Source organism: Coturnix japonica, chromosome 2 (genome assembly GCF_001577835.2).
Source record: "Coturnix japonica isolate 7356 chromosome 2, Coturnix japonica 2.1, whole genome shotgun sequence".
Taxonomy (NCBI): Eukaryota; Metazoa; Chordata; class Aves; order Galliformes; family Phasianidae; genus Coturnix; species Coturnix japonica.
Window position 1 is genome coordinate 52,217,875 of NC_029517.1, and position 21,526 is coordinate 52,239,400.

The 21,526-nt window shown below is 40.6% G+C and overlaps 1 protein-coding gene across 1 annotated transcript; it reads right to left on the reverse strand.

The window, feature by feature from the left end:
• Positions 1 to 12,237: 12,237 nt before the first annotated feature.
• Positions 12,238 to 19,178, reverse strand: LOC107309544 (carboxymethylenebutenolidase homolog). Its single transcript, XM_015854449.2, has 6 exons — positions 19,056 to 19,178; positions 16,712 to 16,979; positions 16,091 to 16,198; positions 14,847 to 14,989; positions 14,342 to 14,433; positions 12,238 to 13,417 (listed from the first exon to the last, which is right to left on the reverse strand). The coding sequence occupies exons 2-6, from the start codon at positions 16,924 to 16,926 to the stop codon at positions 13,238 to 13,240; spliced, it is 738 nt and encodes a 245-aa protein (XP_015709935.1). The 5' UTR covers positions 16,927 to 16,979; positions 19,056 to 19,178; the 3' UTR covers positions 12,238 to 13,237.
• Between the last annotated feature and the right edge of the window lie 2,348 nt (positions 19,179 to 21,526).

Below are 21,526 nucleotides of genomic sequence, written 5' to 3' on the forward strand. Positions count from 1 at the left end.
ACCCCTGAATTATTGGGCTTACCAGCATAGTGAATATTCTTTCTGTTGTATGCGTGGCTCAGAAGGGCCGGCATGCAGAAAACAATGGAATATGAGCATTCCCAAAATCTAGATATGGCAGCTTGAATCACAAAGACGTAGTAGCGACTTCCTTGTTCCTCTTCACTGACATACCCTTTCACCCTCATCAGAATAGCAGTAGAACTTCAAAGTATACGATGTACACAATCTCAAAGCCTCAGGGTTGAATTCTCATCAGTGAGTGCTCAGACGACATCACTGCCCCTTCACAGGTAACTCCACCAGGCTCCAGCAAGTATCAAAAGAGCTACTGAGGGAGTTGGCTGCTCCAACATCTCACCAGCAGGATACTCAGTTTCTCTAGTATTGGCCCTAGTGTGAATGCTCCCTTTACATTAGGTGGTGGGGTATGTACTCTCATTTCAGAGTTACCTGATGCTATATGGTTCCTCAGTTCCCTTTCTGTACTATCAGAGGCACCAAAAGCACATAGAGTGGCGAAAGATATTGGTTACCATTTGAACCCAAGACAGCACTCTTTGGCACCACACAAGTATAGAGGCTTATCAGCAGGGCCACATGAGAGAGAAGACTGATAAATATGAACATCAAGCTCCTTTTACCAGGACTGCGCTCTTTATGTTGAAGTTAATGGCAGTTCCCAGATTGTCTATATATATTCAAACTGACGATAAACCTTTTCACAGAACATCACATTCCAGAGCAACCACAAATTCATTACAGCATGCAGTTTTCTCACATCTTTTCAGAACCAGCTTAGTGCCTGATGCTGGAGTGTGAATAGCTCTTTGATTTTCCCCATTGCCTTCCTACATCTTCTTCTATTAATAAATTTATGAGCTTCCAACTCTTCCACCCCTCCAGCCCCAGTAGGCAGGCAGGTGCTACAAGGAGAGGGCTGCCTCCTGGACACAGAGCTGGGGCCCTGAGCTCTTCTCGGCACATGCGGGGTGCTCAGAGTTGTCCACCAGCTGCACAGACCATTTGTGCTATGAGGTCATTCAGCGATACACCATCGCTGAGGAATCTGCTGGCCACCTTCCTGAAAGCATAGCACAATGTCCCACCTCGCCTGCCAGGGCCTGCCAGCTAGCACAGCAGGCTCTCGCTGAGCTCAGGCTCCACTGTCCACAGGTGCTTCTCAATCATGCTCTTCAGCATCAGCCCTCACACCCACGGACTCAGGTCACCCACTGACTGCCGTGTCTGCCTCCCAGCACCCTGTCCTGTTCCATTCCAGCCTCCTCTCTTCGTGCTGCCCTTTTCACCACTGCCAGCATAGTAAAGGTGCCATCAGAGTAGAATGAGTTGGCTAAAGTCATCATCCCTGGAAGTGTTCATGAAACGTGTGGATGTTGTATATAGGGACATGGTTTAGTGGGCAGTATTGGTGGTAGGTGGACTAGATGACCTTAGAGGTCTTCTCCAACCTTAATGATTCTGTGATTTTATGACAACAGTGTGAGGAGGTCCCTTCTGAGGCCAATTGTTGATTCCCATTGCCTGCTCTAGGCCTGCTTCATTTTTGTCCAAATTCCTCTGAAAGGCACCCAGTGACACAAGCTTCCAACTGCCTGTAACAGTGCCTCCTCTGGAGAAGAGATGACAGGGGAGGGAAGGTGGAGTAGATACAGTAAATAGGTATTATAAAAACTGAATGGAATAAAAGAAATGAAAATAAATTAATGCTCACTATCTTTACAGAAGATATCAGAACAAGAAGTAGGTGCAAAGAAAGTACAAGGCTTCTTCACACGGCATACCTTCATCCTTGGATACCTTGCATCAGGGGAGTGTGAGTAAAAAGCATTTATGTGATTTCATAAAATAACTGGACAGAGAAACTGCAGAGGAAGAACACAATTAAATACAGAGATTCAACATCTGTCTCTCAGGCTGCTGGAAGCTAAGAGAATATCTGGAGGGATTGCTTACATACTTCCATGCTCTTGTATATTCCACAAGGAATTTGCCACTGGACAGTCTCACAGCCAGGATATGTAGTTAAATGGTCTTTTATTCTGATCTGGCTCAGCTGTCCTCGTTCATTCTACTAATGAAATTCTGTGGTGGCATTATCATTTCTCCCAGAACAGCCCCACATTTGCTGTTTGAATGCCTGGTGAGTGATTCTCTGTGCTAGGCTGTGTTTTCATCTTTGCAGTCTCTCCCTGCCAGGGTGACATCTTTCAGAAGGGTCATGGAGATAGCAGGGAGCTTGCCTGGTGGGTAGATCAGAGACCTTAGAGGACACAAGGTTTCGAGGGCTGGAAAGGAGACCAACACTAAACTCCAGCATCTTGGATTATTTGTTCTTTCTCTTAAAAGACCACCTGTGAATGCTTTGTCTTCAGGATGGTGACAGCAGTGGGCAGCAAGAAAATCTTTTAGAAAACAATTCTTTATTATTTGAGGGAAGCTCAGGAATTTCTCTGACATTTCTCAGTCCTTTGGAGGAAAGGGATTATTCCTCTGACAATGTCAGTTTGGTCCACCCTTCTTAATCAGGAGGAAATTATCTCTCAAGAGCTGTAGCCACATTGAATTGACTTTCAGCATCCCAGATCTGAAAATAATCAAGAACATAAAAAATGGCCCATCCAACCCAGTGTTTTCCAACAACAGCAGTAATAGATGTTTAAAAGCACACACCTACTCACTGTCTGCAGTCTGTTTTCCTAGTAATCTTCCAACAGCTAAAAGTCTTGTGTTATGGAAGCTGGAGTTTGAAACCCTGTCCAGTTCTTTTAATGTCATAAATTCATTTCATACCTTTTTTGAACCCACTGATAACATCGGCTTCTACAGTCTCCTGTGGCATCAAGTTCCACACATTCGCTCAATATTATGTAAATACTTTCCTTTTTAGTTTGAATTCCTCTTATACTAAATTCACAAATCCTCTAAGTTGTCACGTTGCAGAACTTGGTGAAAGACAGATTCACCTTGTCCATCATCTTCATGATTTTATAAATCTCAGGCATATCTTCTCTCAACTTTACCATCTCTCCAAAAGAAGAAGGTAATCCCTCATAAAGCAACTACTCCATGCCTGATCTCTGCTACCCTTCTCTGTACCTTCTGTAATTTCATCATGTCTTTCTTGAAATACAGAGACCAGAACAGCCCCCAGAGCTCAAGATCAGAATGCACCGAGATTTTATCTAGAGCTAAAATGGCACCCTCTGTCTAATTTTAGTTACTATTATCAATATGCCCAACATTTCTCTTGGCTGTTGCCAAAAGAGTAATAAATGCAAATTCCAAGATCTCCTTCCTAATTTGAAACTGCAGATCTGAGTTCTGAGATCAGCGTCATGTAGGCATGGGTTAGATTATTTTCTCTGAATGAGAAATGTTTTCACTAAATGAGAATATAACCTTAGTTAGATTTACTAGGTTTTTGATTACTTACTTTCCGATTACTATTTATAGTGAAGTTCATCTGAGAGTTTTCTGCTCAGCCTCTTGGTTTTGTGTGATTCTCCTAAAGTTCCTTGCCATCATAACAGTATTTCTGCACCCAATGCCAGTATCAGCCTTAGTCTTGATTTGACTGTTTACTTGCTTCTCCAGTTTATCCATTAAGATACTGAACAAAACTAGTCCCAGCAGCAGCCCCTGGGATATGCTCAATGTCTGTTCTTCTTCATCCTGAAAAGTACCAAGTGAGACCTATCCTTTGCTCATCTTTCATTCCACAGTATGACTTTTCCTCTAACCCTGCAGTAATTTAGTTCCTTTACTTACTCTCAGTGAGGAACTTTGGGCTTTGGAAGTCTGAAAGTATTATTTTGCCTGTCTCGTCTCTAGCCACACACATATTAACATCATTCCAGAACCCCATCCTTCCAGAATTCAGCATGGCCATAATTTCCCTTTACAGAAGCCATATTAACTCTTTCTCAACAGATGGTTTTCACATACTTGTCAATCTTACTATTTATTATAGACACCACTGTCTTGCCACAGAAGGAAGTCAGATTCTTCACTTACTTTTCATAGCGGGAGTTACACTGGCAGACCACAAGGGTTCTGGCACAGATACATTAATGACAGGTTATACAGCTTGGCCAGCAGTTCAGTTTCACATTTGAATTCCTTCACGACTTTCAGGAAAATGTCATCCAGCCACGGTGACTTATAAATATTCAAGGTATCTGCATGGTCTTATTTCAAGAATAACCTGTCTTTTCTGACCAGTCTACTGCAAACATGTCATCAGGAGTTGAAATCTCCCCAACAAACAGGGTACTTAATGCTCACTGGTAGAAGAAGGAACTGTATCCCAAGGCTTATCTCCTAGGCATAGACAACAGAAAGGAGTTTGAAAGCTCTCTAAACTCCCTGCAAGAAACATTTGAACTCTGATGTCTTGGCAAAAAATCTAGCTCTAAAAGGCAGACTTGCCTTTTCATTTTCCTGAAAGCATGATCAGTAGCGTGGCTGCTTTTGCATCTTCAAGGCCATACTATTCAGAGGCAGAGGCTGAGGCCAGTGTGGAAAAATATAATACATGACACTAGGGGGTGATATTAAACTGAGTGAAAGTATATTAATTATTTGTTTTCACTTAGCTGCTTTGAAATTCAGTGTCACAAAAGTGATATGCTGCTTCTAAACCCTTCAAGCACTCATTTATCTGCACTAGTAGCTTCCCAGGACCCACATTACAGTTTTATTTGTCACTGTGCTCCCGTAATCTATCTCTGGTATGAGATCAGACAAATAGCTCTACAAATGAATGTCTGAAGATGTACAACGAAAGTAAGGGAGAGACACAAATAAGCATGCAGAATCAAAACAGGAAGAAAAAAATTCCTTGTTCTGGTGAGACATTATTGGATGGACATGCATGAGGAGGTGGGAAATTCAGCTTCAACAACCTTGTTATCACATACTTCTTTCTTCACAGAAAAAGAAGGTAAAACAGTCTTGGCTGCCTTAATGTGCCACTGGTTCTTGCTAGCCTGGGTTTGCCTCCCTGTAGGAGCTGTCTACTCTTTCAGTCCTTCAAGATGTATCAGCTTGCACTGTACATTAGGGAACTACCCTCTGAGGGATGATCTGCAGGTATGATGTGAGCTATAGGGCATCCAGTGGTGCTTCATCCTCAGGGGAACTCAGATCCAATTTAATTCATCCAGAGAGGAGATTTAATCAGTGTCTGTGATCACATGAAAACTGAAGTTTCACTCTTGGGAGGCTGAGAGTCCTTCCTCACGAAAGAGTTGGTTCATGAGGTTCCAGGTGCTTTTCTCCTCAGACCCTGAACCATTCTGGTCAACATGGCTTTTGTTGGTGATAAAACCAGGATAGGAAGTAGATATTTTCCTCCATTAGGAAAGACGCACAGCTAAACTTCTTCCATACTAGACATAAAACCTCTTTAAAAACTATCCATCTCCTGGAATCTCTGCAGATCTTCACTATTTCTGCAGCAGATGAAATGACAACAGCATTTGTGATGATCTGGCTGGAGAATTATTATTACTTCTATGTAATGTTGTCCAGTGGCTTTCTGCCACAGCTTGGAAAGCTGAAAGCTCTCTAGCTAATGCATTATTTTATTTCAGTGATCTCATGTTTAAAGCATCATTTCCTTAGCCTGAGGCTCTCCCGTGGGGTCAGTAAATTCCACTTTCAAAGAAGGTTTTAATTCCATGGTGAGTGACAAGCTGGAATGGTGATGTGAGTCCTAATCCCTCTTTCGAGTGGTGAATGGAGCTTCTCATCATTAGTACATCAGACATGCTACCAAATATATCTTCAGCTTCTCCTCATTAGTACATCAGACATGCTATCAAAAATATCATGGGACTAGCAATCACCAGTTTGCAACAAGCCAGCTGGACAACAAGAAATGGAAAAGTCTGCTTCCAACTTCACCAGCCTGCAGGGCCTCTGCTGGACCCTCCCTCCTCTCCTTCTTCTGGTGCAGCGTGAGACAGTACACACAGTTTTCCTTTCTCTCCCATGTCTTTTCTCTCCTTCAAACTATTGTTCCTCAATTTTCTTGGGAGAGGAAGATTAATACTTAAAATATGTTCCTCTTTATTCATTCCTACTCTATTTCCTTCTCTTTTGAATTAATTTCAAGCTCCTTGTCATTCTACAGAAACATCCTAACATATTTCTTTTCTACACCCAGTGCTCCTACCACTTAGTATCAGCACAGTGAAACAAATACATTAAGAGATAAGCAAGGGAAGGGAATGGGGGAAACTGCAGAAAATCAAAGAGACAACCATTTTTCCCCAGGCTTCTTTTGTTTCACTGAGGATTAATTTCCATTGTCTCAAAAACCTTACTGTCCACTTCCCCACCATTGTCCTGGGTTCAGCACTTCCTGGGAATCTTACTTTTCAATTTGGTAGAAGATATGAAAATGACCTGGAAATAGCCATGAAGCAACATGACAAGGCCATTTTTCTCTTGCAATGCCATTGCTCACAGTGCAATGGAGGAAGACTTGCTATCGTAAGCAGTGTTGGTCTCCTTATCCTTGCCCATTAAGTCAAGGATGCTCATGCCTTTCAGGAAGTATCATCATTGCCAGTGACTTTTTCACCCTGACAACTCAGTTTTCCTTGTCCCGCCCTACCACTGACCTCCTACGCCTTTCCCTTACCTTTTTGTTGTGTTTCCATCCCTCTGTGCTCACAGAGACATTCAACAGATTCTTGGCAGGCAAATGTCTCTACACAGGTAAGAGGCACTTGGACTAGTGCAGGTGTCATTAAAGAATCAGCCCTGGATCTGTTTGTCCTTGTTCATAATGAATCTTTTCCTTCCATCTGAGATGCATGAGCCCTCTACTTTTCCCACAGCTTTCTGACTTTCAGCAGCCAGCACCACATTCTTCTTTCTTCAGTGACTGACTCCTGACAGACAGATAGACAGGGATGGGCCTCAACAGTATTTTGTAAAGGCAGAAAAACAGGATTAAGTGAACTCTAGCCATGATGCCAGCCATGTACTACAAGCCTAGTCCTACCTGGGAGCCCTTTGGCTACAAATAACAATTTTGAGATGGCATAACCAGCAAAGACTGCTGAATCAAAGTGCCCTGCTAACCAGGCTACACAGCTTGTAGCCCTGCTCAGATTACAAGGGCAACAAGTTCACGGCTTCTTGCAACAGCCTTCTCGGAGCCAAACACAACAGTTTGCTTCCTGCCTTGGTATTACACAGCAAAGTGGTAATAACAAGCACGGGCTGGGAACAAAGAGCAATAAATAACATATCTGAAGGGTGTCATTATTTTTGGTCTTCTGGCTTTCACTGATTTTAATGATGTGATTTTATAGCTGCATTAGCTATTTATCATATCTGAAAATACACAGGGTAGCAATGAAATCGTCCCATTATCCCATAGCTAACTTCAATTTAATCTTTAGCTGTTAAACACGAGTCATGATGAAGCCTCCAGGTGCTTTATGATGGAGGGAAAAGCCATTGACAGGATGAGAGAACAAACCATTACTTGAACCACACAGTGGAGTATTCACACATCCAAAAATAAGACCAGGGGGTCTTATTTTTACCTTCTCCTTTTGCTCAAAAGAGTCAAAGGGATCCATAACGGTTTGTCTCACTGCTTTTGTTGTTGTTGTTTTATTTTTAACTGAGAACAATTGTGTTTTGATTATCAGGCCCCTCACCTGAGTTGTTCTGACAATTTTCTTAATTCTGTGAAGACTCTGGAAGAAGGAATGATTCTTCAAGAAATATTCAACAATTGGTACGCTCAGCACCTGGTAGAAAAACTGAAAAAGAACAGTTTAACAGTGCAGATAATTTCTGATCCCCTTAGCAAATAACTTTATTGTAGCTTTGCCTGTGTTTATGGCAAACTACCAGCCCAGATACAAAATTTCCTCACCAGCTTTGAATATAGGCTGGAAGGAAAGGAAATGTATTGCCACAGGTGTCACCATCTGCTCCACCGTATGAAAGGGGAACTTTGTTTTGGAGCTTTACTAGCCCATTACACTCCCCACTTTCTGAAGTTACATTTTCTGGTATTTGCTGAACTTTGATATACTGCAGAGACAAAGACCAGAAACAGGCAAATAAGCAAAATGTGCTGAGGGAGATTTCTAAGGACATAAAGAGGAGACTGGCAACAAACACTCATCACTCTTCTCAGGGAGCTCTGCAACAAAGTACTCTCTGTGGTGCTACCTTCATTTATCCTGGTCTTCAGTGAAATTAAGCCAGGTTGTTTTGTGTCTCTGTGAGAACATACTTCCCTGAAAAACAGTCCCAGAACTAAGCTACTACTCACTGCCTGCAATGAAACACAATGAAATGTCAATAGTTAAAGGAGCAAAGTCCAGTTTGATTAAAACCTCTGGTGTGTAGGCAATTACAGTTTGAAGCAGCAAGTACAGCGTACCTGTGGATGTGGCCAAAATGAATAACAAAGTCGTCAGATGGGTTAAATCTGAATCTGCTGGTGCAGTCACCTTTTGCTCTTGTTCATCAGTTTTCCCTGTTGATAGAAAAAATAAAAATAAAAAATCATAGAATCGTGGTACTGTCTTGATTGGATAAGACCTTTGAGATCACCAAGTCCAACCATCAGCCTAACTTATTAAGTCCCATCACTAAACCATGCCCTTTAGTGTCATGTCCATATATCTTAGACTTTGGCACTGCCCTGGGAGCATTCCAATGTAAGAGACATGCTGCCTTTGGCTCTTGCTGGTAGCCAAAGAGTTGGACTGCTTCTTGGTTGGTGTGAGAGGACATCACCAACAGATTCCCTTCTCATCAGGGTCCCAGGCACAGTGCTGGTATATGCATGGAACTGCAGTGGGCAGACTGTGGTTACAGCATGCCACAAATGTAGGAAGACATGGGTTTCATGTTCTTCTCCCCTCTCCTCCCGTGATGCTACACTGGTTCATCTGGTTGCTTCTCTTAACCCAGGAGCCTCTCTTATCCAACACATTTCTCACTCAGCTTCCTCCCTAGGATCTACTCTGAAGAAGACAAAGTCAACCCCCACTCCCTGAGACCATCAGAATTCTCTGGAGCCAGATGTTACTGCCAAGTAATGCAAATTCAGCCTGGGAAGGAGAGCTGCTAATCATAATTGTACAGCTGGAACTGTGTAGAGAGCATATTGTTAAAGCAAGCGCACAGTCTTCTGTAATCTACCATAAAGTGTAAATACCATCCTGCCCACAGGCTGGAAGATAATATATATATATACATATATATTTATACTATTTACGCACTAATTTATGGGAGTTTTGGCATTGCTCTGTCTGAGCACTCTGTCTGAGCAGTGTTTTGGCACTGTCTCTGTACTTTTCTATCTCACCTTCCATCTGACTACAAGCTGCACACTGAAAGACTATACCTGTTTGGAAACTGGGAGCCATAAAAGCTGAAAAAAAGTTGTCAAAATAAAATACTGACTATCATTTTTAGACACCTTTGTAAAAAGAAACAGTAAAGGCTAACAGAGAGGAATGGAGAAAATAGTGCAGACTTGAAGATTCATCAAGCATCAATTGTTGCCATCAAGACTGTACCAAAAGCCCATAGAAGAGTTCCTTTTCAGTAAGCAAAAGGAGAAGCAAATGGAGAATTAACAGTGAAGTCTATGTAATATGAAACTGATCACAAATATCAGATGTTATCAAAACATTTGTATCAGAGAACAGAAATGAGGACCCAGAATTTAACTTCTTAGAAGGCAGAAGATCGAGTTATTTATATTTGAGTTATGTTCTAACATTTTCTTTAACATGAAGGACTCAATCTTTTTTGAGAATGGGAGATTATCAGCAGTGGACAGGATATAACTTCTTGTTCTTCAGGACAGTGATCTTCACCATCTTCACTAAACTTGTCCAGTCCCTGTGGTTTTCCTCAGGAAGTTCACTTCAGTCCATTCCATTTCCTTCCTTGGTATAGCATTTCTCAGTGGCCAAAATCTCATGCAGTCTATGGAAGGTAGGAGTAGGAGTCTTCTAGGTTCTCTCTTCCTGAAATGGTTAAAAAATAGTTGTAGGTTCCCTGTGGGTAAGGATTCTGCAAGTTTTTCTGTGTAGTACTGCATATTCAAGGCTGTTAACAAATAACTTTGCTTATGAAATTACTTACAGAAAGCCAAAACTTCTGATGTTCCATTGTAACTCTCATCTGAGTAAAGGGGAAGAAGGACAACACCAGCTGACAGTGTTACTGTTCAAGTTTCTCTTCACATGCTGCAGTCTCAGAAGGTAGAAATGTGTATGAAGGGTTTTACTGAAAAAAATATATAAAATTACAGAAGATTAACATTTCATATTCCACATGCACAGTGCCAACAGGGAATCACTTCCAGAATGATTAAATTGGCAAGGCAGGCTGCTGGAATTGAATAGATCTACAAAAATACTGTGCTGGCAGAAGGACTTCTGTAATGTCATAACCTATATGCCTATATGTCAGCGCTTCCCAGACATAAAGGATGTACTCAAATGCCAGTTTTGTGAATATGTGATTTTTTTTTAGTATAGTAAATGTTAACGTTGTCAAAATTCTGAATCTTCTATCTCAAGGCCTGCATTTCTACAGCCTCTAGTGATGGCAAATATGAATATACGATGAAATGCAACACCTGTCCAAGAGCGAGCCACTCTGAATTCTCCAAGGATGATTAATTTTGACAAAAATATAACAATGCTGTCCACAGTTTCACTATTGCCATGTCTCCAACAAAATTCAGCAAGGCTTAGCCCAGTTCTCAGAGACATCTGTTTGTTCACATAAAAAAAAACCCAACCCTGCAATCTGGCATGGACAGCTGAGATATTACTGACTGTCTTCTGTGAAACATATTGGTAGGGTGTTAATAATGGAAACTGACAGCTTTTTTAATTTAAAATCCATGTTAGTCAGTGGTTGTAAGGTGTTTGATCTCATCGCCTCTGTCTGTTCTCATAGCAACCCCAATAAACTGGGCAGGAATCCACAGGTGGGAACTCAGTTCCCACTTTACAGGCTTTCTGAGCAACATGCCCAAGTCACCCTCTGGGAAGGTTCACAGATCATTATCCTCAGGTTTCAGCAGAGCTGCATGGACACATGCAAGGGATGTGGCTGCACCAGCAAAAGTAGGTGTCTGTTCTTCCTCTTTGCCACCATTCTCTCTTGTACAGGGAGGGGCCCAAGGGGAAGATAATTGCATGAGAGAGCTGCCCAGCATGTCTGGCAGAGTAAATGGGGGAAAGGAATACTGGGGGGCAATGGAGCTGCACCTTCAGGGGGAATACTCTATGAAAGCTGAAGAATCCCCTTGGGATTTCACCTAAGGGTAATCTGGGCATGCTTAGGACAGCAGCTGCATCTATTTTCCCAGTATCAAAGATGCAGGAAAAATCTCACTGAATGAATACACTGAGAAGAAAGAAGAGATGAAAAGAGGAGCTGAAAAAGAGGAGCTGCTATATTCCTCTCACAGCTAATCTACCATTAGGGCTGTATTGTGGCATCTACGTATTACCCATCCTGATACCTGATTCAATTGCAGTAGAGAGCAATCTGATGGCACTAGAAGGATTTATAGAGGTGAGGATTTATGTTGAGGTCAACACTGTGATAGATTCAGCTCTGACTGAGGGAGAAGGAGAGAAACTGCTTGAGATCATGTGAGATGACAGAGGATTTGCATCTTGACTGTGAAATGATGCAATGCTCTTTCCTGGGGGAGTGGGAAAAGGAAGGATCAGCCTCAGAAGCTGAGCTGGCAATGGGGCTTTTTATTAAGATAATGCAAAGGAGGAAGCAGTGGAGAACACTGGTGCTTTGTGGAAGAGATGTTATTAAATGTCACAGGATCCTGATTTAAAGGACAGAAGATAGTGTAGCAAGAGATCATTGCAGCTGCATCCATATGTCTGCATGTGTTTCAGAATCAAGAAGCAGATATATAGAGGGGGAGACAGCAGCATGCATCTATGGACAGAACAACGAGCCCTGTAGAAAGGCCGAAGCTTCAGGGTAGCTTACTGCTATCTGGTGTCAAAGATCTAGTAATAGAAGTATCTGTAAATGCCTCAAAAATGAGAAAGGCAAAGTGAAAGTGCTGGCTATCATCTAGAAGAAAAACTAATCCACAAAGTTTGATGAAGACTGAAGTATCCAGAGTCCTGTTGAGTTCAATATTCACAGAATAAGTCAGTGTTAGCCATATCCTGGAAGAAATTAATTTTATTGAAGAAGTGCAAATGTAAGAAGAAGGAAGATAAATCAGAACAATTAGATGTGGTAGGTTTGCAGATCACTTGAGGTGCTGAAGCAGTTCTCCAAAACACTGGCCATTATGCCTATGCAAGGAATTTCCGTGGAAGAAAGGAAGACCCAGGTAAATTTTAAAGATATTCAGGCTGGCTGTAATACCCCAAAGTTGTTAAAGTAGATAATCCTGAATTTGGTTGATAGACACAGATAATAAGATACTAAAGGAAACAACAAGGTGGCAGCCAAGATTAAATCCCTGCCCTCAGTCCCTACTCCCACTAGAGTACTGTCTGGAAATGGGGGAAGAAGGATTCAGTCTTCACTCACTTGTTTGTTCTTGTTTTTTCTATGTTCTGCCTATGGCTGGTGACAGTCTTCTGTTCCAATTTAGTTCTTATTTCTCTCTGTTTTCCATTCTTTCACAGTCTCTTCGTTTTCTACCATCTACACTTTTGCTCAGTCCTTCTTTGCTCATTCTGCATATCCCTCTAGTCCATAAAAAATGCAGTACCTGTCTATGAATACTGTGGCTATTTAAACTTAAATAGATTGTCTTTGCCGGAGCTTTCCCTCCACGATGTCACATTTCACAGCCCAACAACTTTAAACACAGCTTTTACGAGAGCGTTATCCAAGTGGACACTGAGTTTCGATGATCTTTTATTACAATGATATGAATATAAGAAAGGGAATCTTTCAGATTCTAGAAATCTACATCCTTTTATAATAATTTTAAGGTATGTGAAGTTGAACTCAAAAATGTTTTTACAATACAGCTTTCAGCATTTGTAAAAATATATACATCTTAGAAAATAAGTGCATGTAAGTAGTGCTATTGTAAAAGGTATTTACAAAACATTTTGATGATTGTAAGAGCATTTTAATCAACATAATCTTTGTTATTTTCTGATTTCATAAGCCAGTGGTTTGTTTTATGGGTGCTTGATTTCCTCTACATGTATTTATTCAGCCAGTTGATCATATCTCTTCTTCCTTCCTCAATGGAAGGTTTATCCTGAGGATTGATGTTTTCTTTTTTGCGGTGCACAAAACCATGAGTTTGTCCAGGGTAAATTTTAACTTCATAATCAACTTTAGTGTTTTGTTTAAGCTTCTGCTCCAGCGCGGTAACCTGTAACAGAGAACGTACCATCGTGGCTGAACACTGAGTTAGCATGGTAGCTATTTATAGCCTTTTTTTTTTTTTTAATATGTTTTTAACTAGTGTTTTGTGTTTTTTTTTTCTACAGAAAAGAAAAAACAAAAGCATGTGATTGTACAAAACTGCAAAAAAAAAAAGTGTGTAAGTTGCTCCAGGAATACCTATAAAGACAGAAGCACTTAATGATCATTGTCACGTGAAGGATAACATGCAGTCATTGCTACAAGTAGCTGTTGAGCTCAGAGAAATAAAACCTGGCAATGTTTTGAATCCATTTGAAACGGAGGGAGGAGAGGAGCAGATACAAAAACTGGCAGATCAAAGTTACTGGGATTTTTGCCAGGAAAACACCACTCAAAGGAAACACACCCTCCTGTTTGGTGCCCTTTGTAGATCATCTTTCTCTCCAGACTTTCTCCACCCTTGCTCCCCCAGAAGACTTTTGACAAGTGTACCAGAAAGCAGAAGCTCTGCAGCACTAGCAATTCTCACATGTAAAATGTCTTTATTTTGCAACAGAAGCAGAAAACATTTTTAGTGTCACTGTAAAACTTTTTGGGTTGAAGATGAGCAACATAAATTTGTGTAGAACTACAGTAAAAAGGGGGGGGAGAGCACAAATTGGAACGGACTCCTCCTGGAGATGGTTGAGTCACCATCCCTGGATGTGCTTAAAAACATCTGGATGTGGTGCTCAGGGATATGATTTAGTGGAGAGTTGTTAGTTAGGGTACTATGGTTAGGTTGTGGTTGGACTTTATGATCTTGAAGGTCTTTTCCAACCTCTGCAATTGTATGATTCTAAATTCGTCTTCTGGTTTCAATTAAGTAAATATCAAATTACAAAACAAGAATGAAAAGCATGGAGACAAGTATCTCCAATGGGAAACTCACTTGCTCCAGGGGGACGATGTCATCTTTTTCAGCAAAAATGAAGAAGGTTGGGTGAAGCAAAGTGCTTTTGTCATCAAAGAACTTGATCACTCCTAGGGGAAAAGGGAAGGTGTAAGAAGTGACTCAGGCTAGTTAGAGAGGTTAAAACACTACTTAAGCTAGCCAGTCAAAATAAAAGACATTACAATAAGTTAGAGCTGATCAGATTATAAATGAATTAAACACACTTTGTTTGAAAGCCCCTTTTGTTTTGAGAAGTTCCCATGTTTTGGGTTGACATTAAAGACAGAAAAAACAGCTCTGTTCAAAAAGTTCAGGGAAGAATCATTATTGGTTTGCCCTATTCTCAATTTAAGTAGTCAAATTAAGGAATCATATTTTGAAATCACATCACCTTCTTCTTCAGTAAGCTGTCACACTGAGTTTTGTCACAGGAGTGCTCCTACAGGACAGCTTCCTGCTCTGGTTGTGTCTTCCCACAACACAACAGCTATCTGACACTTACCATAAAGAGACACTCCTGTCTTTAAATGAGGATTCTTCAGCATCAGGTGTTGTACTGCTGCTCCACCCCAGCAGAACCCAATCACACCGATGGTCTTTGCACCACAATGTTCTTTTAGATACTTCATGACAACATCAACTTCTCTAAGAAACATAAATGAAAGAGAATTACGGCTTGAGCTCTGCTCCCCTGGCTTCCCCGAAGGCTACTGCTGGGCTTCCACTGCCCATAGCAGGGTCTGGGTGACTGCTTTTCCCTTGCTTGTGCTTTTTCTCTTTTTCTATCCTTTGCTTAATATGCTGCCCGTGACCTTTCTCACGTTTTTCCTCCCATTCTCTTCCTTGTCCTGCCTGGAAGCAAATGTCTGTGTCAGTGCTTGGTGCTGGCTGAGGTCCCACAGTGCTACAATTGCTCATTTCTGAATTATAGGACAAACTCTAGGTGAGAAACCAAAGGAGAAAACATGCAAATTCACTCTCTCCAGATCACTATAATTAGAACCTGATGGGATTTAACATATAGTATACCAATTAATTTCACAACTGGAAATATTTGTCTTATAGCCTAACATAAGTAAAATAACACAGTTAAGAGATATCAGATAAAAGTTTTTTAAAAATGACTAGAACAATGGCGAAGTAGTCTGCTCAATGTCCTTTCTGTACTGAGGTGCCCAAAACTGAACACAGCACTTGAGGTGAGGCCTCATCAGTGCCAAGTACAGGGGCAGGATGACTTCCCTAGTCCTGCTCACCACACCATTCCTGATACAAGCCAGGATGCCATTGGCCTTCTTGGCCACTTGGGCACACTGCTGGCTCATATTCAGTCAACCGTCCATTAGTACACCAAATCTGATGGGGAGCTGGACTAATGAATTTAATTTCCTTAGGTAACTACACCTTGCCCAAAGCCCCTAGAAGTTGTGCTTGCCTGTAGGAACCAGATGGAAGTGGAACAAGCCTGATACATTCCCCAGCTTTTGAGGATTCTTTTCTTTTGAGTCGTTAATCTTCCCTCTACTCTTTGTATAACTAAATAATGGTCACTTTTACTCGTTCTCCAAAAAGCGCCCCTCAGATAACCGTAAACTCAACACTTGAACTGCATGAAATTTTTGTTTCTGGACATCCAGCTGTATTTGACACAATAATAATTTAAGTCCTAATCCTCCATCTTTACTGAGGCAAAAATTCCTACTAAATAAGCACATCCACAAGATGTACAATGAACAACTGTTGTACTTGTCTATTTTGCCGGCATCTCGTGTTTTCACCCAATCGTAGAAGGTAGCCCACTCATTTGAAGGTTTCCATGGTTCCTGTCCCACAAAAAAATCAGGGCAGATGGCTCTGTAGGAAAAATACAAACATTTTATGCCCATGACATAACACTAAAAAGGGATTAAAAGGGATTCATTAGGGCCAGAAGGAATGATAACGCAATAATAGAGAGAAGAGGATATCCAGCACACTTTTCACATATTTGAGACCTTGTTTCTCTGTCTGGTATAAGCTTGTACACTTAATTTCCATAGAATCGTTTTCAGTTTCCCTGAAATTTTTGCCAAAACAGCAAACTTGCAGGCATGCTATGAAGCAGGCTGGGTCAGACCCAAAAAAAAGCATTTCAGTCACCCAGTCAAAGATTCAAAATAAAGCTTTTCTTGTTTTTTCCTCTTCAGTACTTGTGTACTGTCTCATTATGGTAGGACTACTCAACAACATTCTTACACTGCTTCAACAAACAGGAGATTGAAACCTATGAAATTGATCATGTTTGTATGGCTTATATAGGAAAGGAGATGGAAATGTAATTTGACTTTCTCATTAAAAAGACACTTTGCAAAGTGTGGGATTTCTTACATGTATCCATTGGTTGTTAGCATATCAGCTATGTATCTCGTGTTTGGGAGTTCCCATCCAAATATGTCATGAATCACGATCACGGCTTTGTCTGTGCTGGTAGAGGGTTTAGAGACATATGCCTTGATGTGCTCAATTTGTACTTCCTGCCCACGGCCGCCATAATCAAACCTGTCTCCAATATCACATGGGCAGGGCCTTAACTCGTTCGCCATCTGGAATGCTGCCCAGGAAAAACAGAATGCTCAGCGGAGAATATCACAGTACACTGAAAAAGAACAAATACAGCGGTGTCATAGACTGGTGAATTTTTAATCACTCCACTAATATCGTGAACATACTGCTGTCAGATCAAAAATGAAACGTGGTTCAATCAGCAAATTGGGTCATTTTTCATCATAATAATGTTGTTAGAGTTGCTTATGTTATCAGTTCTTCCACAAGGACCTGGTATGTAGCTAGAGCTTGTGCACTCTTCAGTAATACAGTAAAGGACAACCAGGAAAGCAACTATCACAAATAATTAAAATAGGGATGAAGCCAAATCTTTTACCCTTCTTCATATGTATGTCCTTGCCAAGAATGCAGAATGCTCTGTACCATAGACTGTAAAGGCTTAATACAGGACTTACATTTAAAAAAAAAAAATAAGGAAAAAAAAAAATGAAATTGAGCCAAATATTTTACGAACAAATTAACAGTAAGGGTATGGTTAATTTTTTACTAGCTATTGCTTAGATGAAAATAAACAAGTAATTCACAAAGGTCAAAAAACGCCACCAGAAATTAACAGTGTTTGTGTAGCTTCTCTTTGCCACAAGTTAATAATTTTACAACACCAACCTGAGCTTAACCAAGTGGGTGAACTGACTCCATATTGCTGCAAAATGACTCTCTAAATCATTCAGGATTTTGGAGAGAACATAGATTAAGCTTTGCCTGAACTCTCCCCATACAAGCTGCAAAGCCTGTGAGCACTGTGCAAGAAAACTCTGCTTGGTACAGGAACAAGAACAGTTCAACCTGACTGTGCCAAATACACTCACAGAGTGAAACGGGGAAAAGCAGGTTACAGAGCTCACCCTGAACTAGTGTGACTTCAGTCGTAGTAGCATGAACAGGATAGCTGCCAACAGCCAACCAACTTTACAGCCAGATCTGCACAGTGGTCCAGAATTGTCAGAAATCCAATAATCTCAGACAAGTTAGCACATCTCATGAGATTTCATTTTCAAGATGAAAATGTCAAGATAAGTTGTATCCTCTTTGAATGCTGCATCAGCACACGTGGGTGCAAGTCTAAGTCACACCCCCCTAGAGGTGTTTGTTGGTGGTATTTTTTTCACATGCTGCATTCTCATGTGTATGAAACCTAATTTAAAATAAGTTTGTCTGGAAAGAAATGAATTACTAGACAGGTTTATAAGCCAAAGCACAGTATAAACATATAATAGAAAAAGCTGATATGTATTTCTCCTTCCACAAACTGTTTTCTTTTTATTAAACTAAAATCAGAAAACAAAACAAGATCAATTGAATACTGAAGAACACATTCTGAAACTTCAGAAATGCAAGTGCAATGCCCTACAGTTCAGTGTAACCTGAAAGGCTTTAATCGCATACATTTTTAATGAATCAGTCTGATGAAATTTAATGCAAAATGTAAAGTATTAAATATTTAAGGATACAGATGTGGGTAGAAGAGATCCAAGCACAAGTCTGTGCAGTGCTGTGAAGGCTCCCATGGTGCATGAACCACATAGGCCTGTGAGCTTTGTAACATAATATGAATGGATCAGTGTTTCTACACTTGCTCCAGTCAGTGCCATGTACAAGTATTATCTTCTTGCATTTCTAAGATGCTATTGAAATTTATTTGTAAAAACAAATCTCTCTGGTTTATATCCAACAGAGGTGGTTTGGGAGGAGCTGTGAGCCCACTGCCATCACTGTGCTCATTCTCCTTCCCCATCTCCACTTCCAAGCACTTGTGCATTTGAAGACCAAACAACAGCTTCAGTTCTCAGTGACCTGAACCTACAGCTAGAAAAATATAAAGGTGGTGCTGCCCATCTCTTCTTCTTTCAAGAGGCTGTCCTTAGCCTGAACAGTCTTCATCACCTTGAGAAGGAAAGCAATGCCTTTCTGAACCACTGTCTGGAACAGTTAGGGAAGAAGTAGCACCCTGGTGGCATTTCAGTGAGTGTGAACTCTGCACAAATGCATGTGGGTAACGTGCAGGTTCCCCAGACGTACTATGTCTGTCCTGAGTGTACACTGGCTTGACTATTCTTACAAGGAAAAGCAGTGAAAGTTAAGGAAAGAAACAACCAGCCATGCTTACCTGTAGCACAACCAAGGTATGAGGTGGCAGAGCCAAACTGCAGAGCACAGCAGGGACAGCAGGCACTGGACAAGAGCACAGAGAAAGTGCTAACTCAGAGTGAAGGGAGTGAGAGCTGGGATCAGGTTTCTTCAGACAGAAGTTACGTCAGTCACTGCCTTTATCAGCACGTAACACAGAGTCATAAAGTCAGAAGTTCACTTTTTTAAGGCCTTTCGTTTCATTGTAAGGACGAGCAGGAGGTGCTACTGGGGCAAGTCATGCTATGTCTGAATATGAAATGTTCCTTGTAGTTTGTACCAAATGGCATTAAGAACACTTAGGAACCATGTTTGCTTATCTGAGCAATTCATTTAGACCATTTTTTTTTTCTTTAGGGGTGTTCCTTTGTTTTTAAAGGTTGGGCTATAGTATCACTGACAAATAGTATGCTGACATTTTTATTCCCTCAGATTATTTATTCATTGGTGATAGAGAAATGCTAAATCATCGGCAGGGTGAGGCAGTGACACAGAGAAATTGTTTCAAAGCTCTGTACAAGACAGAGCACAGCACCAGAAAAGAGTGAGAACAAGTAAAATGTGTTATAATATTTCTTTGTCTTTTGAGATAAAGTGACTCCCTTCCTCATCCTCGTACACCTTTGTAAGAAGCTGGAATTTTCTGATCTTCTTTTATTGGATAATTTGGTTTATTCTCTAAAGAGCTTTTTCTTACAATGTTTGTGATCAAAAGTCTCTGTTTTCTCAGAAGCACATCTAAGAAAATATCACTAAACTCGCCTCTGTCTTACAAAAGTGACCTGGCTTACCATTTGGTCCTCATGCATAAGCTGTTTTCCCATGTTCTAATTTTATCACCATTGTTTGTTTACAGTTCTTAAAATGAAATTAAATGAAGGAGAAAAACAAACAAACAAACAAACAAAACCACTAAAGACACCTACAATCATAAGATTCAAAAGGCAATTATTTGGGAAGTCTTCTCTGAAGGGCCAGCCCCACATAGAGTTATAAAGCGCATAGTGTTGTATTCTCCCCAGCTTCTTCAAAGAACAGTAGTAAAATAAATGTGAGCTAAATTAGCAGTTGAAATCATTCCTGGAATAGCCATTGGAGCAATGTTTTACAGAACCTCCTCTTCATTGGAGTTTCTTAGCCCCTGAACTGCAGTACTGTGCAAACTCTATACATGAGGCTATTTTCCATTACCTTAATACTAACACCAAACCTTAGAATTTTAATGGGTTTTATTTTGATTTCTTGTTGGTTCTGAGTTCCTTGCTGGACAATGCATTCTGTTTTTTGCTTACAGCTCATGATCTCTCCATGTGCAGTTGGTTGCACTTTGTACTATACTGTACACATATTAATTCTGGATCTTAAAATTCCAGTTAACTGCAGTTTATTATGAACATTTGGATGTACTTGTAGTAACTTGCATTTACTCTCTCAACTTTCAGCAAACACTGTGTCTCAAAGCTTTTTTTTTTCCCTACAGCTTAGTCACAGCATTAGTTTTACTTCACAAGTCAATATTAATGAATCACTGCAGTTCTCTAAATGCACAACCTGATCATTCTCTTACACAATAGACAATCTTCTAACATTAATGGAAGTCCACTGAATTCGGGGTTAGTCAGTTTTCACATCAAGGTAATTAAGACACAATGAACTGCCACTTTACATTCTTGTCCTGGAAAAAAGATGTGTTGTCAGTATATTACATACAGATGGTATCTTATCAAAAGGAACACTTAAGCAGCAGTTACATGCCAAAATTAGTGATCTCCTTGAAGACTCAATGCCAACTCTACAGTCTTACAGATTTAAAACAGAACTGGCAAATTCACAGAGGGTAAGTTATCAGTGCTTGTTCAACACAATGGCCAAACGGCAAAATTCAGCTTAGGAAGCCCCTACCTTGCTGCCTGATAGGACATGGAGAAAGATGGAAAATTCTCTGAGCAGGCACTGCTGGAGGCTGGGTGCTGAGGGAGGCGCAATCTTGAGCTGCTGCAATGCAGGGATTTTTGCTGTAACAAGATGCATTATGCAAAAATACTGAACGTTCCTTCTTTAAGCAGCAGTGAGGGTTTGTAAGACATGGTAAAACTGAATTAAAAGCCTCACGTGGACAACAGTGAATGCAAACTGGCTTATAATACACATTCTATAAGTGTACATGTCCAAAAAATTCAAAGAAAAAATTGATGTACTATTTAGAATGGCATGATGGCAAGATGTGGGTTTTGTTTTTCTTTCTTTTTTTTAATTTTAAGAAGAATTGTTGAAGATAAGGACAGTGGCACTTCCAAGTTTTATACAGCCATATATTTATTGAGAGACCTCTGGCATCTGTCTAGTCTAACCCTTACAAGGTCAATTGCAGTGGGCTGCTCATGGCCTTGTCCAGGTGGAGTATCTCCAAGAATTAAAGTTTCCCCACCTCTCTAACATTCCAATATTAGA